Source organism: Plectropomus leopardus, chromosome 15 (assembly GCF_008729295.1).
Source record: "Plectropomus leopardus isolate mb chromosome 15, YSFRI_Pleo_2.0, whole genome shotgun sequence".
Taxonomy (NCBI): domain Eukaryota; kingdom Metazoa; phylum Chordata; class Actinopteri; order Perciformes; family Serranidae; genus Plectropomus; species Plectropomus leopardus.
In genome coordinates, this window is record NC_056477.1 from 17,457,499 (window position 1) to 17,481,827 (window position 24,329).

Genomic DNA, 24,329 nt, shown 5'->3' on the forward strand with positions numbered 1-24,329 from the left:
AGTTATATGCTACCATAGTTTAGTTTTAATATTATACACATCATCTTAGCATGAATGCATCACATATGCAAATTTAGCATTAAACACAAAGTGCAGTTGAGGGAATGTTTTTATAATGTTTTTACAGATATTAATGAAGAATCAAATTTTGATCTGATGGTGTGATATTATTTCAGCCCTAGAGCAGGGATGATCAACTTGTGTTGCTTGGGGGCCACTTTTGCAAAATGACAGTAATAAACAAACAATAATTAATATAGAAATAATTAGCCTAGATCTCTTTTACACACTTTTGCATCTTTTTTACATGCAAAGCACAAAAATAATTCCCAGAGTGAATCAGTCTATTTTCATTGTGAAAGTCAACGGGCCACCCAACCTAGTGTGGGCCAGATGGTAAACTGATCTTGCTCTTGTATAGTGCTTTCTTAGTCTTTCAACCACTTAATGTGCTTTTACACCCCACTAGTGGCCAAGGTTACCATACAAGGTGCGACCTTCATATTTAAACATTCACAAACTGGGTGACCTCTAGCTCACCTGGTAGAGTGTTTGTCTCATATAACCTGAGGCCTCTGCAGCGGCTGGGGTTTGACTCTGTCCTGTGGCCCTTTTGCTGCATGTCATCCCCCTCTCTCCTCCATCTTTCTTGTCAATCTCGCTGTCCTATCAATTTGAGGCAAAAAATGCAGAAAAAAAAATCTTTAAAAAAATAACATTCACACATACACCTGTTTCACAGCCATCAGCAGGAATTTGGATGGCTTTGTATTTTGCCTAAGAATATTTTGACTCAAACCAATCACACCACCAATCTTCTAATAGTCAACAACCATCTCTAGCTCCTGAGCCAAATCCTAAAATCCTAGAAATGTCAAAAAAGCCTAGAAATGCCCTAAGATCTGAGACACCTCCTAAAATCTAAGACACATCCTAAAATCCGAGAAACGTCCTCAATTCCTAAAAAGCTAAAAGCAGCAGAGCAGAGAGGATTTTGTGGTCGACACCAGTATCTGGTGGCTTTCTGCAAGCAGGTTTATTACAAAGTAATGTTACAGTAACAATTTCAGCTCTACCGAAATTAACCATACATTGACATGGATGCACAAGAGAATGTCTACATGGAGTGGCACCTCTTCGAGGTCAATGCACACACTGCGGTGAAGTGGTCAAACAGAACAGGGGCTGCAGCTGCTCACAAACAAACAGGACTTAAAAGCTTCATGATTACGAGGTTTCTGCTACTTGCCTTAAATAGTGTTTTTCAAAGGTTTCTGCAGTGCTTACTGGGGTTTATTGTAGTATATTGCATTGCCCTTTAAATGCATGTTGGCAGTATATCATAGCACTTAAATAGATAATTGCAGTGCCTCAAATGGTACCATAATGCACCATACTCCAAACATCAGCAAACATAAATTACAGTACATTCAGTAACTCTCACAGCGCTACCCCACATCTTGCCCGTCATTAGTGTGTTTAGAAATGTTAGCTAACCCTACGACGTAATCATTCCCGGGTTTTCTAGTGTTCGTCAAACCTCTACAGGTTTTTGCATCAATAAAATAAAATACAATAAAAACAATTTGACATTTTTTCACAAAAAATAAAATACATTAAAAACAAATACACAAGGCCATTGACGTTCCATTCTCACAAAATATTAAACCATATTGCCTCTCAACAGAATATTTTACATCTTCGCAACAATTTAAATAACACTCAACACATTAGCAGTCTTTTTAAGTTATTTATCTCCAGTGTCCGTTTAGGGTGAAACTAGCTCCTGGGTTGTTTGTCTTCAAGGCCACTGACTATCGCTTGGATCCCTTGGCCAGTTTGCTCGTGGGAGTGGTTCTTCTCTGAGGTGTGGGGATCTTGGAGGGTTTTCCTCCGTGCTGACGGGACGAAGAGCGTGGCGTCGCACGGGTCGAGTCACCGACTGTCTCGGACACGTCTGAGCACACAGACTGGATGTCTGAGATGTCAAAGTCCGAGGCGTCACTTCCTCTGCGACTGCTCCCTCTGCTTCCGGCTTTACTTCCAGGTCGGCTGGAATTTTTTCTTGATTCTAGAAGAGATCAAATGGAGGAGAATAAATGAACTACTTAGATTGATTTTGAACAGCTGAGGTATCATGTGGCGTTTTACTCTTTCAATTGAACCAACTCTAGAAGTTTACCTTCTGAAATAAAAAAATGTAATACTTTTAGCTTACTTTTTTCCATTATTAAAGCTCAGAATAAATACACACCTCAGGATTGCACATTTTCTGCCAAACACATTTTTTAACACAACTTACTTTTGCCCTCTGTATGATGTGAAATGCCAGAATTTGCCCAGATTTGATTATTTTGTGACATATAGTCTGTACACATCTTCTCCAGCTTTGTGGCAAACTAAAACTCACGTCATCAGCACAGAAAAATGACACAATAAATTGGACAGAAGCCCAGATGTCTCAAGCAAAATCTAGAAATCACACTGTCTAAATAGCTTGTAACATGCATATTTTCCCCCAACATTCCTTATTTAATAAGATATTTCACAAGAGTAATTTTGAGCAGAAATGCTTTTCTATTTGTAATTAATTAATTAATTTTTTACACAGTGGGACTCATAGCATGTCCTTAGAAGCAGCATGTGTTGCATTTTAACTTGCGTGCAATAATTTCCCTCAAAAATGATATTTTGAAGACTGCAATTGTTTGACAACTCCCATCTGGCAATGCTGAGAGTCACTGAAGTCGCTCTCCACTCACCACCTATTGTCTGTGTCCGAGCTTTCAGTACAGCAGCGCTGATCAACGTTCCCTCCTCACCAGACTGAAATCCTTTACCCGACAAGTAACCGGGAAGACGTAATTTGCTGCCTTGAACTGGTGTACTCTGCAAAAGACATAACTTTAATTACTTTCCTTTTCAGTCAATGACAGTTAACTGCACAGTATAAATAATGTGTTTTAGAAAATGATCCTTATCAACTTAAGTATATCAGTTATACAAGGAAGCACAAAAAGCATTGTTAAGTTAGTTACAAATTTGATTAAAAAAAGCTTTCACATCCTTATCTTTGCAACAACTTGTGAATTTCTTTTAGAAGCAGTTAGTATCTGAATTTAATGTTAAACCAACAATTACACATGCACAGATTACATATAAAGTTATATACTGACATCAAGATGACACAGACATTTTTGTCAGACATGAAAAAGCCATCAGCCCATTAGTAACCAGAGAAGTTAGAGCTTATAGACCCAACTGAAGTCTGCAGAATAAAATTGGAAATCAGCTGAATCAGAAATATATAGTATTAACAAATACACATTTTACAAACTAGGAGCTCTATCAAGTCTTACTGGTAAAATGTGTATTTACATATTTCGTCTCTGTTTCGATAACTGCGCAGTAGATTTCAGTTGGGTCATAAATCTGAAGCGTCCCACATCATGTGCTGTAAATGACCAGACTATATGACGATACCTCTGAGGATGACCCTTGGCTCCCAAAGGAGTCTGATGATTTAAGAGGAGTGGAGGGTTTGCTGTTTGTAAGCCAGGGCTTATCATAATTGCGGGTTATGTGTTGGGGAGTCTGGGGAACAATGGCAAATCAAAAAACACATGGATTCATAAATTAAAAACTACCAGAATCACTAGATGGAAGAAACACAAAAAATTAAACTAGAAGTGATCAAATAATAAAATAAATCAACTAAGGCAGATAGATGAGAGGAAAATCATGGTGGGGAGTGATCAATCAATCAACTGACAGCAGCAGAGCTGGCTCCCACAGCAGAGCCGAGTCTCTCACCTTGGGTGTACTGGTCACTGCTGGGTTTGATGGGACCGCACAGCTCTGACTGGAGGTGGATCTGTTGGGAGAAGCTCCTCTGGACGATGGCCGAGATCTCCGGCCTCGGTAGCGGAAGCTCGCCATCACCTGAGTGGTTCCCTCGGGGAGGATGAACTTCTCTCGCAGCTCCATGTTCGTCCTGCCTTTAGCTGAGAAATGACATTTAAAATGAGCCATATTGCATAAAACAAATGGGATTATTTTTAATGTTTTGTGCTAATGATGATGTGAGTAAACACTTTATTTTCCTCTGTAAGTCCCTTATATCCCAAACATTTGATAGAAATAACCATGTAATTTGGTAATAGTCAGAGGTACTGCTCCATTATACCCCAACGAATATTAAAACCCAGATTCCAAAAAAGTTGGAGAGACGTGTTAATTGCAAATATAAAAAATACAATGATTTGCAGACATACAATAAGTATTCAACATGTCATTAAACATTTTTCTAATGCAGCTATTCACGTAACATTTAGGCCAGACGTTGGTATGAACTCAAAATAATCACTCAGATAAAGAAATTGCAATATTTCAATCCATAAAGAAACTACTAAGTAACTAAGTACTTAACACGCTAACTGAAATGTATTTAATACTTTGAGAAGCCTTTTTTTTGCAATGCCAGCTTTAAGATGACTCCGTTACGAAGAAACTAATGTCTCAGTGTTCAGATTTGATTCTGGCCCATTTTTACACACAGACAGCATTTAAATCTTGATTTAAACTATTTTAGGTGGCCTCTGCTCTGAATGAGTGTTTATTTACAAAAAAACATGAAAGTTTATCAGTTTGAACATTAAATAGCTTGTCTCTGTACTGCATTCAATTCTATATAGGCCAGAAAGGATCTGCAAATCATTGCATTCTGTTTTAATTTACATTTTACACAGCGTCCCACTTTTTTGGAATCAGGGTTGTAATTTATTGCTCATTTATAATTAGCAAAAAATTCACTATATCACTAATTTGTTGAATTAATTGGAAATGTAACAACTGAACAATGTATTCCCGATAATAAGTTCCACATTACACAGTTATTTCAACAAAACTGTTGAGTAAAATACTGGGAAATTATTAGGGAATATATCAAATAAAGTGTTATCAATGATGTGATGGTCGGATTTCAAATAAAGCTTAATATTTAAAATGAGTTCAAATAAAAGTTGAGATTCAAATAAACAATGAGAACACAAGACTCATGCTGCTTCACATCTCATCCATACTGCTGCAACAGTAGTGGAATAAACGTTTCATTTTCCAACCAGCAAATCTTCTTTGTTTGCTTAGACTGTTAAACAAATTAAGAAAAAAAATCAAATAAACAAAAGTGAGCCCCCCCAAAAAAACACGCCCGCACCAAAACGGCCCAAAATGAGAAGAATTACACAACCAAAGAAACATAAACCAAACAGACTTTGCACCAGTTGAGTTAAAAACAAACTGGCTTGCATGCAGATTTAATCACTTTAAGCCACACTGTCAAACAAATAGTGCAATAAATTCTGTTTCAGTTTTGTTTTGTGTTATAGAGACGACTTCAGCATTTTCCCCAATGACCATGTTAGTTCAGTTTGATGTTCACAGATAATATATTCATCTGAGCATCTCTTGAGCCTCTCACAGGGTTTTGTTTGATTGATTGTCAAGCAAACCTGAAATCTGCAAAAGAAGCTTGACTGAGAACAACTGCGCACATGCTGAGAGACACAAAAAGAGCTTATTTGGCGCGTCAAGTCCCGAAACAGTGCCTCGGAGAAAGTGACAGCAGGTGATGTGACTCACACAAAACAACAGCATGCATGAAAACCAGCCGGAGCTGAGTGACATGTTGATTGTGAGTGAAACCATCATGAGAAGACCATTCACCGTGAGTGCTCACACACACGCAGGGACAGAAGACCAACACAAGCGGCACACACTCGGATGTGCAGACACACATACCACTGGTGGGTTCATGGAGCAAGGTGAGAAAGTTTGAGATTTGCCAACCTATAGGAGACTGAGTAATTGAAGAGTTTGATTCCGAGCGCAACATTTTGCTCCCGTGGTGATGAACTAGAAGAAATGATATCATGTTCAGCAGGAGGAAGGTTGAGCAGGAAATACATCAATAATTAATACAGAAGACAGCAGAAACAAGCAGAGAACATAAAGCTTTTGCAGTGGACAGAGAAGATGGTTTCATACTGATATGCACACGAAGGTGGTGATCAGTGATTGTACTTTGCAATTTATAGCTTTAAATAACTGTTCCTTCTCTCAATATTCTTTTATCGCTAACAAATGAAATCAGGGATGCACAATATGAATTTTTGGCCGATATCGGATATGCTGATGTATAACAACTCTTGTGGCCAATAACTGATATTGATATAACCAATTTTTTCCGCACCTAATTATAGTGATTATTAAGTTTTAACATCATGTTATTCACACTCTTATAACGACGACCCCCGAGCAGATGGAGGCATAAAATACAATGCTTTTCAGTATATTTAATATCCATTCATTGTGAAAAATAAGAAAAAGTATTTAAATTTTGGGTTGTTGTTTTGTACATGTTCTCTGTCAATCAAAAAAATGTATTGATTTTTTTTTATCGTTTGTGATATAAGCAAAAATCAGCATGTTGGTCGACTTCGATGATGTGCTGATATTATCATGCATCCCTAAATTAAATTACAATACATATTCACATTTCTAAAAGGCAATTTGAGTCTTACTGTGTTACTTCACTAAAATTTTCCTGCATTTTCTTACTATGTCATTTTTTTTAGATGGATAGCAAGAACAGTGTGTCTATTCTTTAAAAATGACCATTTGTATATTATTGTGTATTATTTTTTTGCATGCCTCCATGGAAAACAGTAAACATTTTGATTTATTGATTGACTGGGGATCACATTTAACAACAGCAAAACCAGTTCAGAAACTCTCATAACTTGTGCAGTTTAATCCAAATGTCATTTATCGAGTCATACGCTCAGCAACACATGCATTTTTAATAAACTTTGCCATTTAAAACTGGAGTCAAAGTGAAACTTATCTATGCTCTCTTTTCCATAGAAACATGCAAGAAAATTATGTTTTTTTTAACCACTGTATCAAAGCATGAGTAATTGATCTATAAATGGTCATTTTGTGGGGGAAGTATTGCTTTAAGGGAAAAGTAAATAACCACTGACATTATTCCTAAATTCCTTTCCATTATTCCTATTCCTAAAAATCAGTACAAAAACAAATGATGACACAGCAGTTACTTCCACTTTAATATAAATTAGAGGATTCGACTCTTAAACTCTCCAAAGCCTTTGATGGATCTGCAACATAGAATATATTAAAAAGTGTTGGCGGTAACGGCTGTAGAGATGTCTGCCTTCTCTCAAATAATGAAGATGGCACTCTGGCTGTGATGCCCAAAATACAAAAAAAATAAAGTAAACTCAACAACAATGTCTATTTTCAGAAATCATGACCCATCTAGACTCATAAATATTACTAAAGGTAAGTGAGGGTAAGAGGGAAAATATGTTTTGGGGTTTTGTTTTGTTTTTTGGCAGGTGGGGAGACTATCCCATAGCACCATGTCACCACACACAATAACAGTACAAATATACAAATACACAAGTAGACTTCAGACCAAACTGCATATGTACACTTTTCAGCCCCGCGTTGTGATTTCTTGAGGTGAACTTTTGAACTCACCTCGACATGGGTCGTTTTTCACTAGGAACTCATCCAGAGCCATCCAGCCTCCTCCCACCCGCACCATCACAGTGCTGCGTAAAATCCGTACAAGGCGAAGCTGCTGAGAGTCTCCAAACTACGGTGGGGGGGGGAGGAAAACAAAGAGTAGACATGTGAAAACACTGACCTCTGTACAAACTCTCTTTCTTACTGCAGACAACAAGCTGTGCAACACTGTAAACCAGACTGGTTTGGACAATCACATTTATCCCAATTCATTTTTTTGTTGATGTGGAATAAATTGATTCAATCAAAATATTTCGTATAAATCAAACCGCAATCAAATATGCTTTGAGTCCACTTTAGTGCTGATTTCCTCTCCATGCTGCACAGATTTACACAAACAGGATTATGACACAAAGACATTTATATTCAGTTTTCATTCTCAAAGACACAAATTACAAAAAGGTCAATCCAACTGGGTTTCTTCTGGTGGTGTGTGCTGGTGTGTTCTTCAAATGTATTGCTCCTTTAAATATTATGAGTCCCTCAATCCTAAATAAGTCCCTCCTATTGACTGCTTTTTTGTTTTTCTCTCATAACAAGGGCTGGGTATTCTTTAAGAATTTATGATAGCAGTACCAATACTAGTATCCTTATATAGATAGATATACTAACGCCGATAGAGTACTTCATTTGATACTTTTTCTTAAAATTTAAGTTAGACTTAACAATAAACTTTTTCCTGAGATACACACTTTAAATCGAAGAACATTTCCGTTGTTCGTGAGCAAAAGCACACAAATAGTAATGTTTTCCATATCTTGGTACAAAAACGGTTAACTGCAGGTTTCGTTTGAATGGAGATTTTTCGATACCACTTGGCACTGGATTATTTCAGTCGATACCTTAAAGGAATAAAGTACTGATACCCAGCCCTGCTGAAATCACTGTCAATGTCAATCAATATCACTGATCATTTCATCATTCATACAATAATTTAATGTTGAGCCAAATTCATTTATCGTTGGCTCAAAATGATTAGCTCATATTAGCTCTCTGTAAATATTGTATATTGGAATTTGTGTTTTTAATTTTGACCCAACAGGCAACAAAAATTACACATCAAAATGCATAAAAAGAACTCTGGCAACTTGGAAACTGTGCCTTTATCACATGGTTTTTTGTAAAGTTTGGTTAAGTTCAACATTTTAGACAATTAGCTGATATGACACTGTCACAATATAATTATTTGAATTTGATATAGTATATAGTAAGTCAGGCAGTTTATAACTAATTTAATTCAAGCTCCTGTTTTGTTATGTCCAGCTGCACAGTTTATACAGCAGTTAGACAAATACAACGGCTTTACTAACGAAACTGTTACATCAGTAATATCAGTGGACTGTTTTTTTTATTATTATTTGAATGATTTCAGCTAATGTGTGGTTTCATGTTGTAATGTCTGACTTTATTCCGACAGTGTCTGGCTTCAGTTTTGCATTACTGCAGGTTGAGCCTGTGAAAAAAACATTAAGTGAAGGCAGATTATTTTACCACAGGGAGGCGATGTTGTATAATAATCTGTCTTCATCTCACAGTACCACACAGACCGAGCATAACGACACCGAGCATGTTATGGATGCGAATGGTTCAGGCTTTATGAGGTGACAGGAAGTCAGCCAGTTGGATGTGACCATGAGCATTAGCACAAAGACATAATTTACACTGGACAATCACAGCTGCATGCTTTCTGTCAAAAAAACAATTCCACATCATGATCAAGCGGACAAACAGCAATCTCCTGCAATCCAGCACTTTGTTGCACTTTCTACGACTACGACTCAAATGCTCGGGATGCATTGACACTGATGCAGATCCGATGCAGCGGACACACCGAGAACAACATGAGGAATGGTTCGGATCGTTTCTGTCTAATCCACCACAGTGTGACACGCAGACAAACAATGATGACCCTCCACTAGGTGCCTATTATCTTATGATGTCTCTTCAGCTGGTAGGAAAATCTTGTATGATTATTATAAATGATTTAATGCCACTGGTGATTTTAGTGATCAAATACATTAAAAGGTGATGATGATCTGGAGGAAAAAAGAGGCACAAGAAACATCTTAAGAATAACCATTTACCAGAATACAGCTTTCCAAAACTGCAACGTGTAGGTGGGGGGTAAGATTTTGATTTTCCCTGTTTGCTATTGTCTCATCGCCGATTAAGGAGTCATGTAAGCAGTGAACCAGACCAAACTGTCAAAAGAATTATTTCAATTATTACAAACTAGTTAATAAACCAACACTAATGCCCCTATCCCCTCTTACTAACACCTCCCGCTATTAATCCAAACAAGCTTCATGAAGCATGTGGCATATGAACACATATCAGGAATGAATTTTAAAATTGCAACATGCAATCTTTCAAGACATATTAACTCAGCAGGTAAAATAAAAAGCAAAGTATTCATTGTAATCATCAAGGTTGCCCAGCTATGAAAATAAATGAATAAACAGTGTCAGTTACACCAAAGTATGTCAGCCAATGTTGAGGTAGATCATTCCCATGACACTGAAGCGCCAAAGGCAAGCACACAGAAAGCATTATTCTCCAAACTGCCCAGCAGATGAATTTATGCCCGTTGACTAATAAAATATGTGGGCTAAAATGATTTTGGCTTGTAATATTGTATTTTCTGAAACTCAAAAGCAGACATTTAAATATTTACTACATTTAACTTCTAAAATCTATCATTATAAGAAGGCAAGAATCAGATAAAACCTGCAGGCCTGTAATGCATCTTTCATTTGTGATTTTTAAAGGAACAGTGTGTAAGATTTAGTGGCATCCAGCGGGGAGGACTGCAGATTGCAATCAGCTGAAACTTTTTCTGTGCGAGCCAAGTCTGAACTCCTAATGGGATTCCTTCAGTGTTCATTGTTTAAGAAATTTAAACTGGGCGTCAGATTATTCACAGAGGTCTCCTCCTCTCTCCAAAACAAGTGAACCAGGTGATTAAAACCAGTAAAAAACAATAGAACTAAATGAGGCAGTTTCAAGTTACAAATCAGTGTTTCTCCAACGCCGTTTGGCTCGTCACAGACAGGCCACTAGTGCAGCACATGCTAATGAGTGCTCAGCTCTCCCCTCTAATAACTTAAGATCCAGGTGTTCAGGAGGTTGTTATTGGGACCTAAATGATCCGCAGAGGTCTCATCCTCTCCAAAACAAACAGACCCTGTGATTTAATCCAGCAAGAACACTGAATGAAGCACTTTCACATAAAAATAAATTAAAAAATTAAAAAATAATCAGTGTTTCTGCTCCTTGGAAAGGGGCAGCAAACTAAGGAGGCTATCACAGAAATGAGAGCGGCTGATCTAGAGCCAGTGTTTCCTTTGCCAACACTGGGCCACTGTAGAAACAGTGCAACATGGTGAACTCCGCAGACGAGGACCTGATATAAACGGCTCATTCAAAGATAATGAAACACTATATTTCTTATTTGCAGGTGATTACACACTGAACAGTTTCTAACACACACCTTACGATGCAATTTAGACACATCATCAGTGATGTCACTCGGGGTCATCGGGTGTTTCACCCTCCCCAAGACGTCCTAGCCGGGGTTGATCAGGTCCCACTTTGTGTCTAAATGTCAAAGCAACTTGTGTGGTCCACAAATCGCCTTGATCTACAGCCATCCTGATGCCCGGTATAACATACTTGTTATTTTATATTCCTTTTCTGCCAAAAAATATCCCCCTAAATTGTACACACCAGACCTTTAAATAACATTTTATGACAGACCAAAAACACATCTTAGGCCAATGTTCCTTATGGATTAAATCAGACGGCCATAGATCTTTATTTCTACTTCTGAGTTTCAGTCTGAACATCAGCCAGGAGTCTGGGCAGAGAGTGTTAATTGGAAAGCAAACATGGTAAATGAAAAAGAACAAAAGGCTTGATAAGGCACAGAACAGAAGGAGTGAAAACAGAAGACTTTCATATGTACCTGGTTTCCAAGGTAGAACTGGTGACGTTGAGGAACAATAAAAATATAGAAAGGTTAGAGTTTTTACCATGCACTGGCCTTTATTGACACTTTCTGCAACACTTACCTTTTCAGGGAAACTAAACTGCTATTATTCAAAACATTTTACAGTCATGATATTGCATATATTTGTTAAAACACTTGCTCTGAATAAGAAGTTTGTGTGAGCGTAAAAGGTTAAAATCTTACCCGGTATTTGTTGGCACCTATTTGCTCCACTTGGAATCGTTTTGGACATTTACATTTCGCTACTTGTCGTGTAACCTACAAACAGAGAACATTTTATTGAATCATACTTCCCTAAACATGAGTCTAGATTTAAATTTAGAAATTCTGGGCATGAGAGTTTGTATCACCTCATCTTCTATTTTATCAGCATCCGTTAGAGGTTTGTAAGCGTCCTTGTTGGGATGCAAAGCCGCCACAAACTCATAGTAGTCAATGTAGCCGTCACCGTCTCTGTCAAATATGTCTGCCACAGCGCTCATCTCCAGACGACTGGTGGGGAATTCTATCAGAAAGACATTCAAGTGTTACAAAATGAGCATTTGCTGGCTGGGCTACATGCAGTTCAGAGAGTTTGGATGTTGGACACTTACTGGAGGAGAGGATTCCCTCTATGAACTCCTGCCGGGTCACTTTGCCATCCTGATCTTTGTCAATGCGTCGGAAGAAGTCCATGACACGAGACTTTTTATGGTTCATCCAGCGCATGTAGCGCTTCCGCCACACATCAAAGTCGAAGTTGGCAAATTCCTTCAACTGCACAGAAAAAAAGGGTGATAAGAGCATACATTTGCAGAAAAAAAGTGCTTAAAATAACACGCAGAGCAGCAGGTTGTGTAAAACCTGAGAACTCCATTACCTCCTCCAGTCTGTCCAAGGCGTCGTTGAGTTTCCTCCTTCTGTCCAAAGCCAGCAGCCACACGTGCTGCCACTTAGTGACCAGCAGGTTAACCCGGGGGTTCTTGGTTTCAATGGGAGGCTGTGTTGCTGACGCATACATTGTTTGTGTGGGAGAACGTTTTCCTGTAAATGAAAGAGAAAAACCTTCACAGTGACTGTGCTCTCAACATGTAATCAGGAGGAATAGATTAACAATGACATCATTCCAGGTGTTAAAAACAAGATGAGGATGTCTCATCACCCTGCAGTCACTAAACAGTGGGCCAGATGGCTCAGGTCACGGTGTGTGAGGGGCATTAGTGGGATACATACTTCCAGTTCTTCCTTTTTCGAGCACAGGGATCTGAGACTGGACTGGAGGTTCCACAGCAGCCTTCCTTTTGTGTGTCTTGGTGATTTTGTCAACATCTGGTTGCTTCCTGGTCATTTCCTCCATAAAAGCCTACAGGGAAAAGCAACAAGTGTGCCTCCAGTTTGGGTCATGTGCACTTTGAAATATATTTCAAAGAATACTTCACCTTTCTAATGACCATTTGTATAGAAATAACTCACTCTGTGCTACAATGCATTCATGAAGATTATGTTTTTCACACGTGCCTCTGTGAATAAAGAATCCAAAAACGGGGAAAATTCTTGTCGTACTGAAGTCATAGGAGATCTTGATTAACAACAGCAAAGCTACTTCAAAAGAACGAGTACATACTCTCACACAGGGTTTTCCCAAACAGACAGCCCTTTCTGACAAGCAACTGAACTAAAAGTCAAAACTTACTCAGGAGCTCTTCAAAGTCAGACTCTATTGTCAAAAACAGCCACTTTACATTGCTAAACAAAGGACCTCAGTCAGTTAGCTTGCTTGTGTTACTGTGAGACTTTGGTGTTTTAACGGGTTTGTTCAGATTCAACAGTCTCACAATAACACAAACAAACAAACTGCCTGAGGTTGCAGTAGACCAGCAGCCCATGTATTAAGTGAGGTAAAACTACTGTTTTTGTCAATGAAGTTTGGCTTTAATGAGAGCATAAAGAAGTTCCACTATTAGTTCAATTCCTTATCAGAAAGGGCTGTCGTTTTGGGAAGTATTGAGGGTTCCTGCAACTTGATAAATGAGACTTGGATTATTCTGTTCAAGTTGCATGAGGGTTTTTAGAGGGGAGTTATAGTTTTGCTGTTATTAGATGTGGTCGGTAATTTATCAAAAATGTTCTGTGTTTTTGGATTCTTCATTCACGAGAAGAAGGTTGCTTCATTAATTCAATGAAACACAGGATGAATAACTGCAATAAAAACAGATATTTAGGAGTGAAGGATTCCTTTAAATGACTGAAAAACTGTACTTGAATTTTTTCTATCTGCAGATTTACTTTACCTGGTGCTCTGCTATGAGGGCTTTGACCTCCTCGAGCTCCTGCGGCAGCTGCTCCTTGTCCTTATCGTTGAGGTTGGTCTCGGCCCACTGCAGCCAGGTCAGCAGGTTCTCCAGCAGCTCCTGAGTGGCTAACAGCTCAGTGAGGGCCGTGGCCAGCCGCTGCTGGTGCTGCCTGGCCCAGGCCTGCACCTGTAACAGTAACATTATTCACATTACTCACACAGAGACAAAGCAAATCCTTTAGTGTGATGAGGCACACACGTGCCACCACAAAAATGATGAATTTAGCGATTTGTACGAAAAAAGGCCTTTCTTTTTGAGGCAGCCAAACTGTGTAATAGTGCTCTGTCATATGTGTGAGTATGAAAGGCATGTATGCAGCTGTGTACTGACCTCTTCCAGCCGGGCTTTAATGATGGTGTTCCAGTGTTTGATGGTTGTGATGGAGTCTGGATGGCAGATGACCAGAATAGCCTCTCCCATCGTGGTTGCTTTATTTAGAGCCACTCGCTTTTCCTCCAGTTTCTTCATGAACTCCTTAAAAATAGCAAATGGGAATGAGTTTGTATAAGCAACTGGATTCTCCTCAGCAAATATTGAAATGAAGCATAGCTCATGATGATGTTTTAAAATTGGAGCAAGGCAGAGAGATGGAATCACATAAAAATCTGAGTCAGGGTCTCGACTGTTTACTCTTACCAAATCTGTCAATATATAAAACTGTAATGAGCTCAAATCTTTGCTTAAGATAAAACAATACAAATATTTGCATGCTTGCCTTGTGTTGATCGATAAGCGCCTGCAGAGCCTCCTCATCATCAGGCAGGCTGCCATGGAATCGCAGACTCTGCTCCGCCTCAGCGAGCCACTCCAGCAGGATGTGAACAGTTGAGTGAAACTCCTCCGCCTGCAGCCAGAGGACACAAATCAGTCAGGCTCACACTCAGTTTACCATCTATATGACAACTGTAGGGGCTCCACAGTACCTGGCACAGGGCCTGCTCCAGCCGTGCCTGTTTGGACACCGAGAGGTTGCACACCGTCTCCCAGCGAGTGCTCAGCTCCTGCATCTGGACTTTGACCCAGGACGAGTCATCATGACTGCTCTCGATCAGCTCCCGCGCTGAACGTTTGAGAGCCTGAACGCTCACTGTCCTCTTCCCCAGCTCCTTCTGGAAAACCTGCAGCGACCGATTCAAGCATATTTCTGCTGTTCATAATTTCAAGAAAAAGTGCAGGAGGAGATTCTTCTTGTGGATTACAACATTCCTCACACTCACAGCTGATGGTGCAACAAAAACCTGATGTAGTGCAGATATTATTAATAACATTATTAGGGATGAGCAAACATAACGTCTGTTTCCCAGGCATCATGCTGGACAGAAAACTTCAAAGAACAAAGACTCTGAATGAAAAGGTACTCAAACACTATCCCTTTTGTTGTTTGAATTTATGCTTCAGCCGTGGTGTGGTTTAAGTGTCTTTTGTTGTCTACTGTGATGAGAAACTGGAAGGGTCAAAGGGGAGGGTGGTGTTAATGCAGCAGTGAAAACTTTTACGCTTTTGAAGTTTGGTTTCGATGCTGCCACTTAAAACCAGCTTTCAACAAGCAGATCAACAAAGCTTTGTGTCGCTGTGATTTGGTTTGGAGTTGTTTCCTACCTTGTGGTTGTCTATCAGGTTGAGAACGAGGTCTATGTCTCCATGTACCGGCTGGTCCTCAGCCAGCTGGGGCTCCACTCTGTACAGCCAGTCAATGAGAGCCTGGAGAGCGTCTGTAAACTGGCCGGAGAACAACAGGGCCTCCTCGAGCTTGTTTTGTCTGTGAAAGAGCACAAATCATTAAAGGGAACCTGGAAGGAGGAAAATGTTTAGCGCAGTTGAACCACTTCAGAAGGAGTGATGGCCGGTCTTGAGCTCTCGGAGTATATCAGAGGAGACCTCAGAAATTAGGTCCGATCCAAAGTACTGTGTAATGGATTTCACAAGCTAAAAGCTGCAAACTCTTTTAAAAGGACTAATGTTTTTATTAGTTGTTCATGCTTGTATTTTGGGTATCCACTAGGACACATTTACATGTTTTAATGTTTCAAAAGACAATGCAGTTTCCTTGTACTGTCTGTACTGGAAAACATGCACTGACCCTCTGTCTGTGACGCTCTGTTTTATCGCCTGTGTCCAGAAAAAGTTTACTCTGACTGGTCGGGGGGAATGACCGTAACAGAGAATAGCAGCACTTTCTCTTGTAAAAATCACCAATAAAAGCTTCTAAACCAACATTTTTGCAATAAAACATGCTCCAGCATGAAAATTATTTAAAACCAGAGAGAAGAACAGCAAGGATATAAAATGTTTTTCCAGATGTTAGCATGTAGCTATATGTAATAGTGTACTTCCAGCAGGAGAATGACTCAAACAAAGAAGAGCCACATTTTCTACCATAAAAAAAATCACAGATAAAAGCTTCTAAATCTTCACAAAAAGACATGTTGAAGCAGGAGTATGATTCATACCGGGCAGATATTTACAACTTTGGCAACCAACCAACCCAACATTAGTCTGTGGCTATATGTAGCAATGCAGGCTAGGTAATGTAAACACTTGCAGAAGTGTGACCGGAGCAGATGATCATATAAAGAAATTCTTCATGAGATGGCGGCTTGTGAAAAGTAGAAAAAAATGGAAAGAGAGCATTCACAACCGTCTTCTGTCTGAGGTTTTGCTCACAGGGATTTACCTCATTATTTGACATTTTACCACGTTTAATATGAACATCCAACACTGCAACATCATATCTGTGGCAGATAATGAGGAAAGCACAATAGGTCCCCTTTATCAATGAATTAAGAATCTTTCTGCAAATAGTCTGGCTAGGAGTTGATGATGTAAAGTACAGATGCGGGAAGTATCCTTACCGTTCCACTGACTTGCCACAGACGGTGTCCCATTTGTCCCTCAGCTCACTCAGCATGTCGTCCAACTTTTGATTATCATCCTGGAGGGAGGTCTTGTCTTTCAGCGCCCTCCCTGTTCGAATAGTGGTGTCATACACTGAGTGTTTGCTGCCCACAGCTTTTTGGAATTCCTGTGTGTGAGAAAATCAAAAATGTCATCCTCCAAACAACTAAGACATTTTACTGAATCTAGAAACTGAACAGACAATGATCATGTTCAGTGGATTGGAAGTCTGTATCTTTAGATGCACAGTGAACCTTGTCAGATTTTCTCCCTAATACTGTCAGCATGTCAGATCTTAATCTCTCTGTGTGTGTTTTGGGATTAAGGAGAAAGTATTCTGTGAGGGAAACAAAAAAAGGGGTCAAAACTCAAGAGCCACTGCTCCACAGAGATTAAAAGTATCCAAAAGCAAGGTCACTCCTAATACATTTGGTCCATCCCGGGATTATGATAGGATTAGCACAATATACCCGCCTAACAGTGCACAGACAACAAGACAGGATTGTTAGTAACGCCAGCAAATGCATGACTAATGCACCTCTGTAGATACTGTAACTCCCATAAATAGCTCTCACTGTTGGACTCATCTGCTTCCAACACTCATACATCACACAGTAAACATGGCACTGAAACAGCTGTCTCATTATTCTGAGTTAAAAATGGTTTGGATGCATATGTTGTTTTTACACGAATGTAACTCGGCTGTCAAAAGGCGCCTGGTTATTTTAACTTTCATACTTTTCCCACTAATAACTCTTGATAAGACGATGGTCGGTCACCTTGTGCTGAGCCAGCTGCGTCTTGATTTTGTCTGGATCGTTGGCAATTTCCACCTCTGAGTCCAGAGTCTTCTCAGACTCGTCCAACCACTCCATCAGTTTATTCCAAGTTTCATGGAACTAATGAAGGATAAAGAAACAAACAAAGCATTTTGAAAAAGGTATGATTTCATTTGATTTATGGCAGGGTCCTGTTACATGTTCAGATGATTTACATTTCAGCCCCAATGAGCAGAAGAGAGTGCACACTAATGAAAAGGCTGTAATAAGATGCAGACAGAATATAAAACAGGCCTAATATACTATTTCCAGAGCTTTCCAGTAATAATAAAAAGCCTAACAGCAGTGAAACAAAGCCTGATTCAAACCCACTATAAATATGCATGTTACGCTACCTGTTTCGCCCGCTTCCTAGCATCATCCAGCAGACGACCGCGCTCAACAGACCTCTGCACCAGCTTTTCCCAGCGGCCTTGCACGCTGAGCAGCAGGTTCTTGATCAGGACCACATCCTGTTTCTGGCTGAAGTACTTCAGATGTGTTCCCGTCTTGTCCAGGTCAATGATGTGTTCCCTGTGGGAGTTCACCTCTGTCACAAACATCTGCACAAAGAGAGAGGAGAGAGGTTTAGGTATTGATGGATCGTCAGACAATGGGCCCCTGGGCACAGATATGCAAAAGGCCCCACAATCTCTCCTTCATGAGAGCAAGATACTCAGACTTTGTAGTAATTTGTCTTTTTTTTTTTTTTTTTGCTGTTTTGTGTCTCTGTGTGGTCATTTTCTTTGTCCTTGTGGTCATTTTGTGTATTTTTGCAGTGATTCTGTTTCTCCTTACAGTTGTTTTGTGTCTTCTGTGGGGCTGTCAAATGATTCACTTTTTAAATTGTGAATAATGGCAGAATTTTAATACCTGGTTGCGATTAATCACGTTTTAATCACGTTTTCGATTCAATTACTTTGCAATTCAAAACACCTTTGAAATCCATATTGATAAGGTAAAACAATTCTTATCAGAATGTCTTGATTAGGAATCAAATTACAGCAAAAAATTGCGTGGGATTAGCATAAAGTGGCCGTGTCTTTAAAAGGAAGACTCGTGCACACATAAAACCCATTTTCATTCAGATATCTTGAGGTCAAGGGACCCCTGTGAAATGACCATTGCCAAAATTTAGCCTAACTTTGGAGCATTATTTTTCCCCCCTTTCTGATTACTACTGGATTAATTAAGTCTTCTTGTTTCATACGATACCAGTATCATCGCTCTAGCTTTAAAATTCAGCCCAGTACAGACTCTGGAAGACGGGAAAATCGATCAGTGATTTCAAAAAATGAGGCATTATGTACGGACCTTAATCGCATCACGATTAACGCAAACGCTGACAGCCCTAGTGTCTTGTAACCATTTTGTGTCTTTTTTGGTTGTTTGTGTCTCTTTGTAATCATTTTGTGTCTCTTTGTGGTCGTCTTGCTCCTTTTTGTGGTAAACTTGTGTCTCATGGCAGTTCCCTTGCATCTCTTCGTGGTCATCTTGAGTCTCTTCCTGGTCAGTACATGTTTATTTGAGTAATATTTGCAATTAAAGTACAGGGGGGCAGCCACAGTTACTTTCAATATGGCACTAATATCTTTTTTTATTTAAATATTTCCCAGGCTGAGGAATTGACACACACTGTCACAGCAGCTGAATAAAAGCAGCGTCCTGCATAAAACTGCCTCCGCTTAGCATGAGGGAAAAAACAGTGACAGCAAATATTAAAAAAATATTCCATGTCATCAGCATTTCATTTCACTTTAGAGGCTGTGGCTGCTGTACAAACATTACCTTATGCTCATCAATCTGAAACATGATGGTCTCCAGTATGAGGGAGGCGGGGGAAACCATGTTCAGCGTCTGCTCCGCCTGGGTCAGCCAGTTGATGAAGTCCTGAAGCGAGTTGTGGAAATCGGTGGCCAGCGTCAAGGCTTCTTCTAGTTTCACCTGCAGACATGACACATCATCAGCATCCAAACAAAGAGATGGAAATAATCCTTTCACCATTATAACCCGTATCATTCAGATGAAAACAGACCCCTGTTGCCACAACACTAGATTAAGAAGGAGGGAAAAACAATTACACTTCAATTGTGCCGAACATGACCTCTGTTTAAACAGAGGAAGTTAACATCTCTGGAGAGGCTGGTGGTGGAGCAGAAAGGGAATGATGAGATTTTAATTGAATGAGAGAAACATCCACAGTGACTCCATCGCTGGAAAACATCTATTTGCTGCAGCTGGGGCTGATCACATGACGCTGTGTTAATGACATTACAAAGTTGATGAGAGTTTAATAATGTGTTTCTGTCATCTAGTGTAGGTCATGTGAAGAGTCTTGCTAAAAATGGAATTTTAATGCAATAGTCACTACTTATTTTTATATCTGAATGAAGTCGTTTCTGCTGTTTCGACTCACTCAACCAGAGAAGTGTCACTTTGCTGATGAAAGTTTGGCCAGCAGCTGCAAACTGTGCAGCTCTAAGATCTACCAGACTTTGAATTCCTGGGAATAGGACCAAAGTAAATAAAAAGCAAAATCAAACTCTCGAGATGCCAGAATGAGGAGCTCCATATCTGGAGTGAGAGTGGTAAGACAGGGAAGATTTATCTTTTTTGTCATTTTAAATTGTGTTTATTTATTGCAGCAACAAAAGTGAGAAAATGTCACAAAGGAAGAGCATAAATAAGATTTCCAAAAGAACGACATAGTGACGGATGAGTCTTAATTTTGGCTCACTTATTGACGTAGCTCTATTATTTATTTTATGCACTTGTCAACTTCTCTCTGTGGCAACATGTGAGACAAGACCACAGTTGTTCCACGCTGACTCAGAAAGAAACTCGCCTGCTGTGATCTACAGTGTAACCACATCCTGTGCGTCCCTGCCAGCTCGCTGTTCTGACACCATTCATTATCGACACCAGGATTAGAGGCTTACACATACAGAGTCATGGCTCAAGAGTATGTCAGCGATCTCTCACTGGGATCTAAAGCTCAAGTTGTGAATCATTAGGCTGAGAGCAGTTTAGCTCAACCATCCTCACCGCAACTCTTAACACCATACCTTTCTCTCAGCGACCTTCCCCTGCACCGCTTCCCATTTGTCCTTCAGGTTGGCGAGGTCCTGCTCCATGTTGCTGTCCGGGCCCTCGGGTGTTAAAGCGAGCAGCTGGTGGCCCTTGTTCATCAGCTCCTGATACAGCTCCTCCTTCACCTCGAAGGCAGAACACAACTCCTGCAAGAAAACGAGACACAATGACATGAGGGAAGCTTTCGTCAAAGAGACTAAGTTACATCTCTGGGGCGCCATTACAGAAAAATATCCCAACTGCTTGTCCGATCTCAACTTCAGTTTCAGAGATAGGAAAAATCTTCCTGGTACAGAGGCAAGTCCTAAAGTCATAGGCGTGTTATGTCCTTTCTCAGACCTCCTATCTTATCTTAAACTTTTAAGTTTGGCTTATTTTATGCAATGATCCAAAAGTAATGGAAAAAATCCCCTAGGCTTTTTGACGAGGGAGCCGGGGTGACATTGCTTCCTTGTTGGCCTACAGAAAAACATAATCTTTGGAGCACTCTACAGACTGATTGTTTTGCATCCTGAAAAATAAAAAATGCAAGTCATAAACCTAAATATTTTGGTTCTTCAGTTGGCACTCATCCTGTCATATATCTCTGACTTGAGGTGCACCAGTAGGCTACTCAAGACGCACAAGCCAAAATATCAACAGCTCTCACATGTTACCACTGGAAGAGCCCAGAGCCTCATTGTGGACCTCAATAAAACCGGATGTAGCACATCAATGAAATTCAAAATTGATTGTCTAGGCAGCCATTTCATACCCATTAATACATGTAAGTGTCATCTTATGGCTTGAGAAGCCTTTAAATCATTGTATTTTGTTGTTTATGCGGTTCCCGACCTTCATTATTATTATCATTCCCATACAGACCTAATGCTTTTACCATTTTTGGCAGTTGCTTGGAATTTAGGACGAGGTCTGTGACATCCTAATTTGGGATTCCTAACTTGGGAAATCCCTAAATTAGGATGGTTCTGTAAAAGCAAAAATATTTCCCGACATAAGACAGTATTTCTTCCTGAATGCAGTTAGGAAACATGTTTCTGTAATGCCAAAAATCCTGAAAACTGAGATGATAAAATACCATAGGATAAAATAAATAGGAAGTTCTTTAAATTATGCCCCTGCTTTGTTTCTGGATAACAATATTACAGCCTGCAGTGTCTAAAGTGTATGTGATGAATCAGTCAGTGTGCTTTATTTTCGCTTTAGTCCAGATCTAGTCCAAAAATGGTGAAAGAATTAGACTCTCAGAGGCATCTTCCCACAACTAATCCCTCTGTTTTTGGTTCCATAAAATGTCACTGTCGATGCTTCCTCAGGGAGAGTTTGTTTTGAAAGTGTCTTAGGTTTCTCCATTAGAGTAAATGAAAACAAAGAAGGGAAACATTCCTAAATTCATTATGGTCTGACATGCCTGAATCAATTTGAAACACTTTAGAGGCTTTTTGTCTTTTTCTGCAGGGGGATGCAAGTAGTTTACTTTGCAGTGTCATTTAATTTTCACACTTCAGATAAAACACAGAAAAGACATCGTCGTCTCCTTACAAGCCTGCCATCTGTATGCGGCCTTTCATATTGTTAAACACATACCAGATGGGCGTTAAGCTGCTCCCGGGCCGTGTCTGGTAAGCCTCCCACAGCCTTTGATGCCAACAGCTGACGTTCTGTGTCTTTCAGCCATTGCTGCATATCTTCTATCTCACCATGGAAACCTTGGGCCTACAACACAATACAACCTGAGTCAGGACAAAAGGTGTCACACACACTCATTGTTAGCAACCTACAGCTCAGAAAGGAGGATGTCTGAGTTATTAATTCCTCAGATTCATTCAGCGACCAAAAGTGGCCAAGTAGTATTCAGCAGTATAAATTAAGAAGCCTCAAATGTTAATTAAAAAAAAATAGTGTTAAAGTGTTGCTTTTACTTTATATTAACTGGTCACACTGTTATGAAATGACATTTTTAGTTGAATCTTTGTCACTTAATTTCTAATACATTCTCTCATCTATGAAACTGTCTTAACTTGGATTCAATTTTGTGTTTTCAAGAAAAGTTTTCAAACATTTCCGGAATAAAAATCTAAATCCAGAACATATATCTGTTTGTCATACCACCCTTCACATAAAAGCACCCTGCTAAAGGTCAAAGTTATGAATAGAAAAGGAATGAGGACAGAGGGCAGAGACAGGGATCACTCCTCCAAAAACAATTCATGAGTTTGACACTACTTGCGCGCCTGGGACAAAGATAATCCATCACAGTATATTAAACAATGAAAAATGACAAACAGAGCAGTAATTATTTTTCATACCTGAAGCAGAGCGCTCTCCAGTTGCTGCTTCCTCTGCTCCGTCTTCTCCAGGATGGATTTCCACCGCTGGTTCAGGTTTTCCAGTTTACCCTGCAGACCAGATGCTTCCTCTCCAGCAGTGGACTCCACCAGATCGTTACCGGCCTTATTGACGGTTTCGACTGTCGCCTTGTGAGCCAGCACGTCATTCTGGAGAACCTGTGGAGATAAAGCAGCCAGAAGCACAAAGGACATTACTGAATCTGCGTTTTGGAACAAACTAAACAACAATAGGATGATGAATCTGTTGTCTCCTTGTTCTATTTCCATAAATTCAACACAATTGAATCCTGAATTTGCATTGAGAAAACAACTTTTGTCGTACATGATGCTTGGCGAGCTCTATCTCGATGGCTTTGGGGTCTCCTCCAGCCTTCCTCTGGTCATTGAGTAGCTCCTCGGTGTGGCTCATCCACGCCAGCAGCTCGTCCAGTGCATGCTGGAACTGGCCCAGTGCCAGAAGGCCTCCCTCCAGTTTGTGCTGGATTAATGACAGATTAAACCATTAGATATTGCAGCCCGTGAAAGCACTTAACATGCAAGCAACACAACATATTTTACAGTTGGTTTGACCTATTGCTGCATCTGTTTTAAAGTCCAGAAAGAGCTGCAGAGGTATATTACAAATAATAGTACAAATACTACATATATACTACTACATATAATACAAATACTGGTTTTATGGCTACACTTAACAGTGTAAATAGTATTAGTAACAAACTGCAGAATACCCTTGTAATACACCAAGATTTATTTTTATGGCTAAATATCATGATATTTTCTTCATTTTATTTTTCTTTACTTTATTCACACTCATATAAGACTGTAAAAATTCAGATAATGAACAATAAGAAATGTGTCAGGGGAGGTTAAGAAGCCACATGTTTATACTATGGACCTCACCACAATTTAACAACAACAACAACAAAAATCTAAGCATGACTTCGAAAAATACAACAAAAACGACAATTTGGTAATGTAACTTTTAATTTTGTAATTAATTTTTTCTTCTACATGATTGTTTTTTCTGACCTGTCGGCCGATGATCTTCTCATCCAGGTTGTCCCAGAGCATCTTGAGCTCGGACATCGGCTCCTGGATGGCGCAGCGATCAGCCTCCTCCGTCACCTTCTTCAGCAGGAGTCCCGCCTGGTGGTTCAGGCGCTCCATCTCGATCTGCAGCTGGTACGCCTCTCCTTTGAACTCCTGAAACACACAGTGGTAC

At 39.7% G+C, this 24,329-nt stretch overlaps 1 protein-coding gene across 21 annotated transcripts in view; it reads right to left on the reverse strand.

The window, feature by feature from the left end:
* Window positions 1-992: 992 nt before the first annotated feature.
* dst (dystonin) overlaps window positions 993-24,329 on the reverse strand; it is a 120,013-nt gene continuing 96,676 nt past the window's right edge. For 12 of the 21 annotated variants that reach the window (XM_042502024.1, XM_042502018.1, XM_042502017.1 and 9 more), the window contains 26 exons: window positions 24,137-24,310; window positions 23,430-23,585; window positions 23,066-23,263; window positions 22,344-22,472; window positions 20,732-20,902; window positions 19,455-19,610; window positions 18,023-18,229; window positions 17,628-17,747; window positions 16,806-16,975; window positions 15,553-15,712; window positions 14,877-15,071; window positions 14,669-14,797; window positions 14,284-14,427; window positions 13,891-14,079; window positions 12,833-12,962; window positions 12,480-12,643; window positions 12,214-12,376; window positions 11,971-12,125; window positions 11,804-11,878; window positions 11,576-11,593; window positions 7,564-7,681; window positions 5,800-5,913; window positions 3,814-4,004; window positions 3,484-3,594; window positions 2,763-2,889; window positions 993-2,071 (listed from right to left, as the gene is read on the reverse strand). In XM_042502024.1, coding sequence (XP_042357958.1) covers window positions 1,815-2,071; window positions 2,763-2,889; window positions 3,484-3,594; window positions 3,814-4,004; window positions 5,800-5,913; window positions 7,564-7,681; window positions 11,576-11,593; window positions 11,804-11,878; window positions 11,971-12,125; window positions 12,214-12,376; window positions 12,480-12,643; window positions 12,833-12,962; window positions 13,891-14,079; window positions 14,284-14,427; window positions 14,669-14,797; window positions 14,877-15,071; window positions 15,553-15,712; window positions 16,806-16,975; window positions 17,628-17,747; window positions 18,023-18,229; window positions 19,455-19,610; window positions 20,732-20,902; window positions 22,344-22,472; window positions 23,066-23,263; window positions 23,430-23,585; window positions 24,137-24,310 — 3,921 coding nt within the window. In that variant the 3' untranslated portion in view covers window positions 993-1,814. Of the gene's footprint in view, window positions 2,072-2,762; window positions 2,890-3,483; window positions 3,595-3,813; window positions 4,005-5,799; window positions 5,914-7,563; window positions 7,682-9,504; window positions 9,813-11,575; window positions 11,594-11,803; window positions 11,879-11,970; window positions 12,126-12,213; window positions 12,377-12,479; window positions 12,644-12,832; window positions 12,963-13,890; window positions 14,080-14,283; window positions 14,428-14,668; window positions 14,798-14,876; window positions 15,072-15,552; window positions 15,713-16,805; window positions 16,976-17,627; window positions 17,748-18,022; window positions 18,230-19,454; window positions 19,611-20,731; window positions 20,903-22,343; window positions 22,473-23,065; window positions 23,264-23,429; window positions 23,586-24,136; window positions 24,311-24,329 lie in introns of those variants that run through there. The other 9 variants (XM_042502033.1, XM_042502015.1, XM_042502020.1 and 6 more) reach the window with 5 other exon arrangements.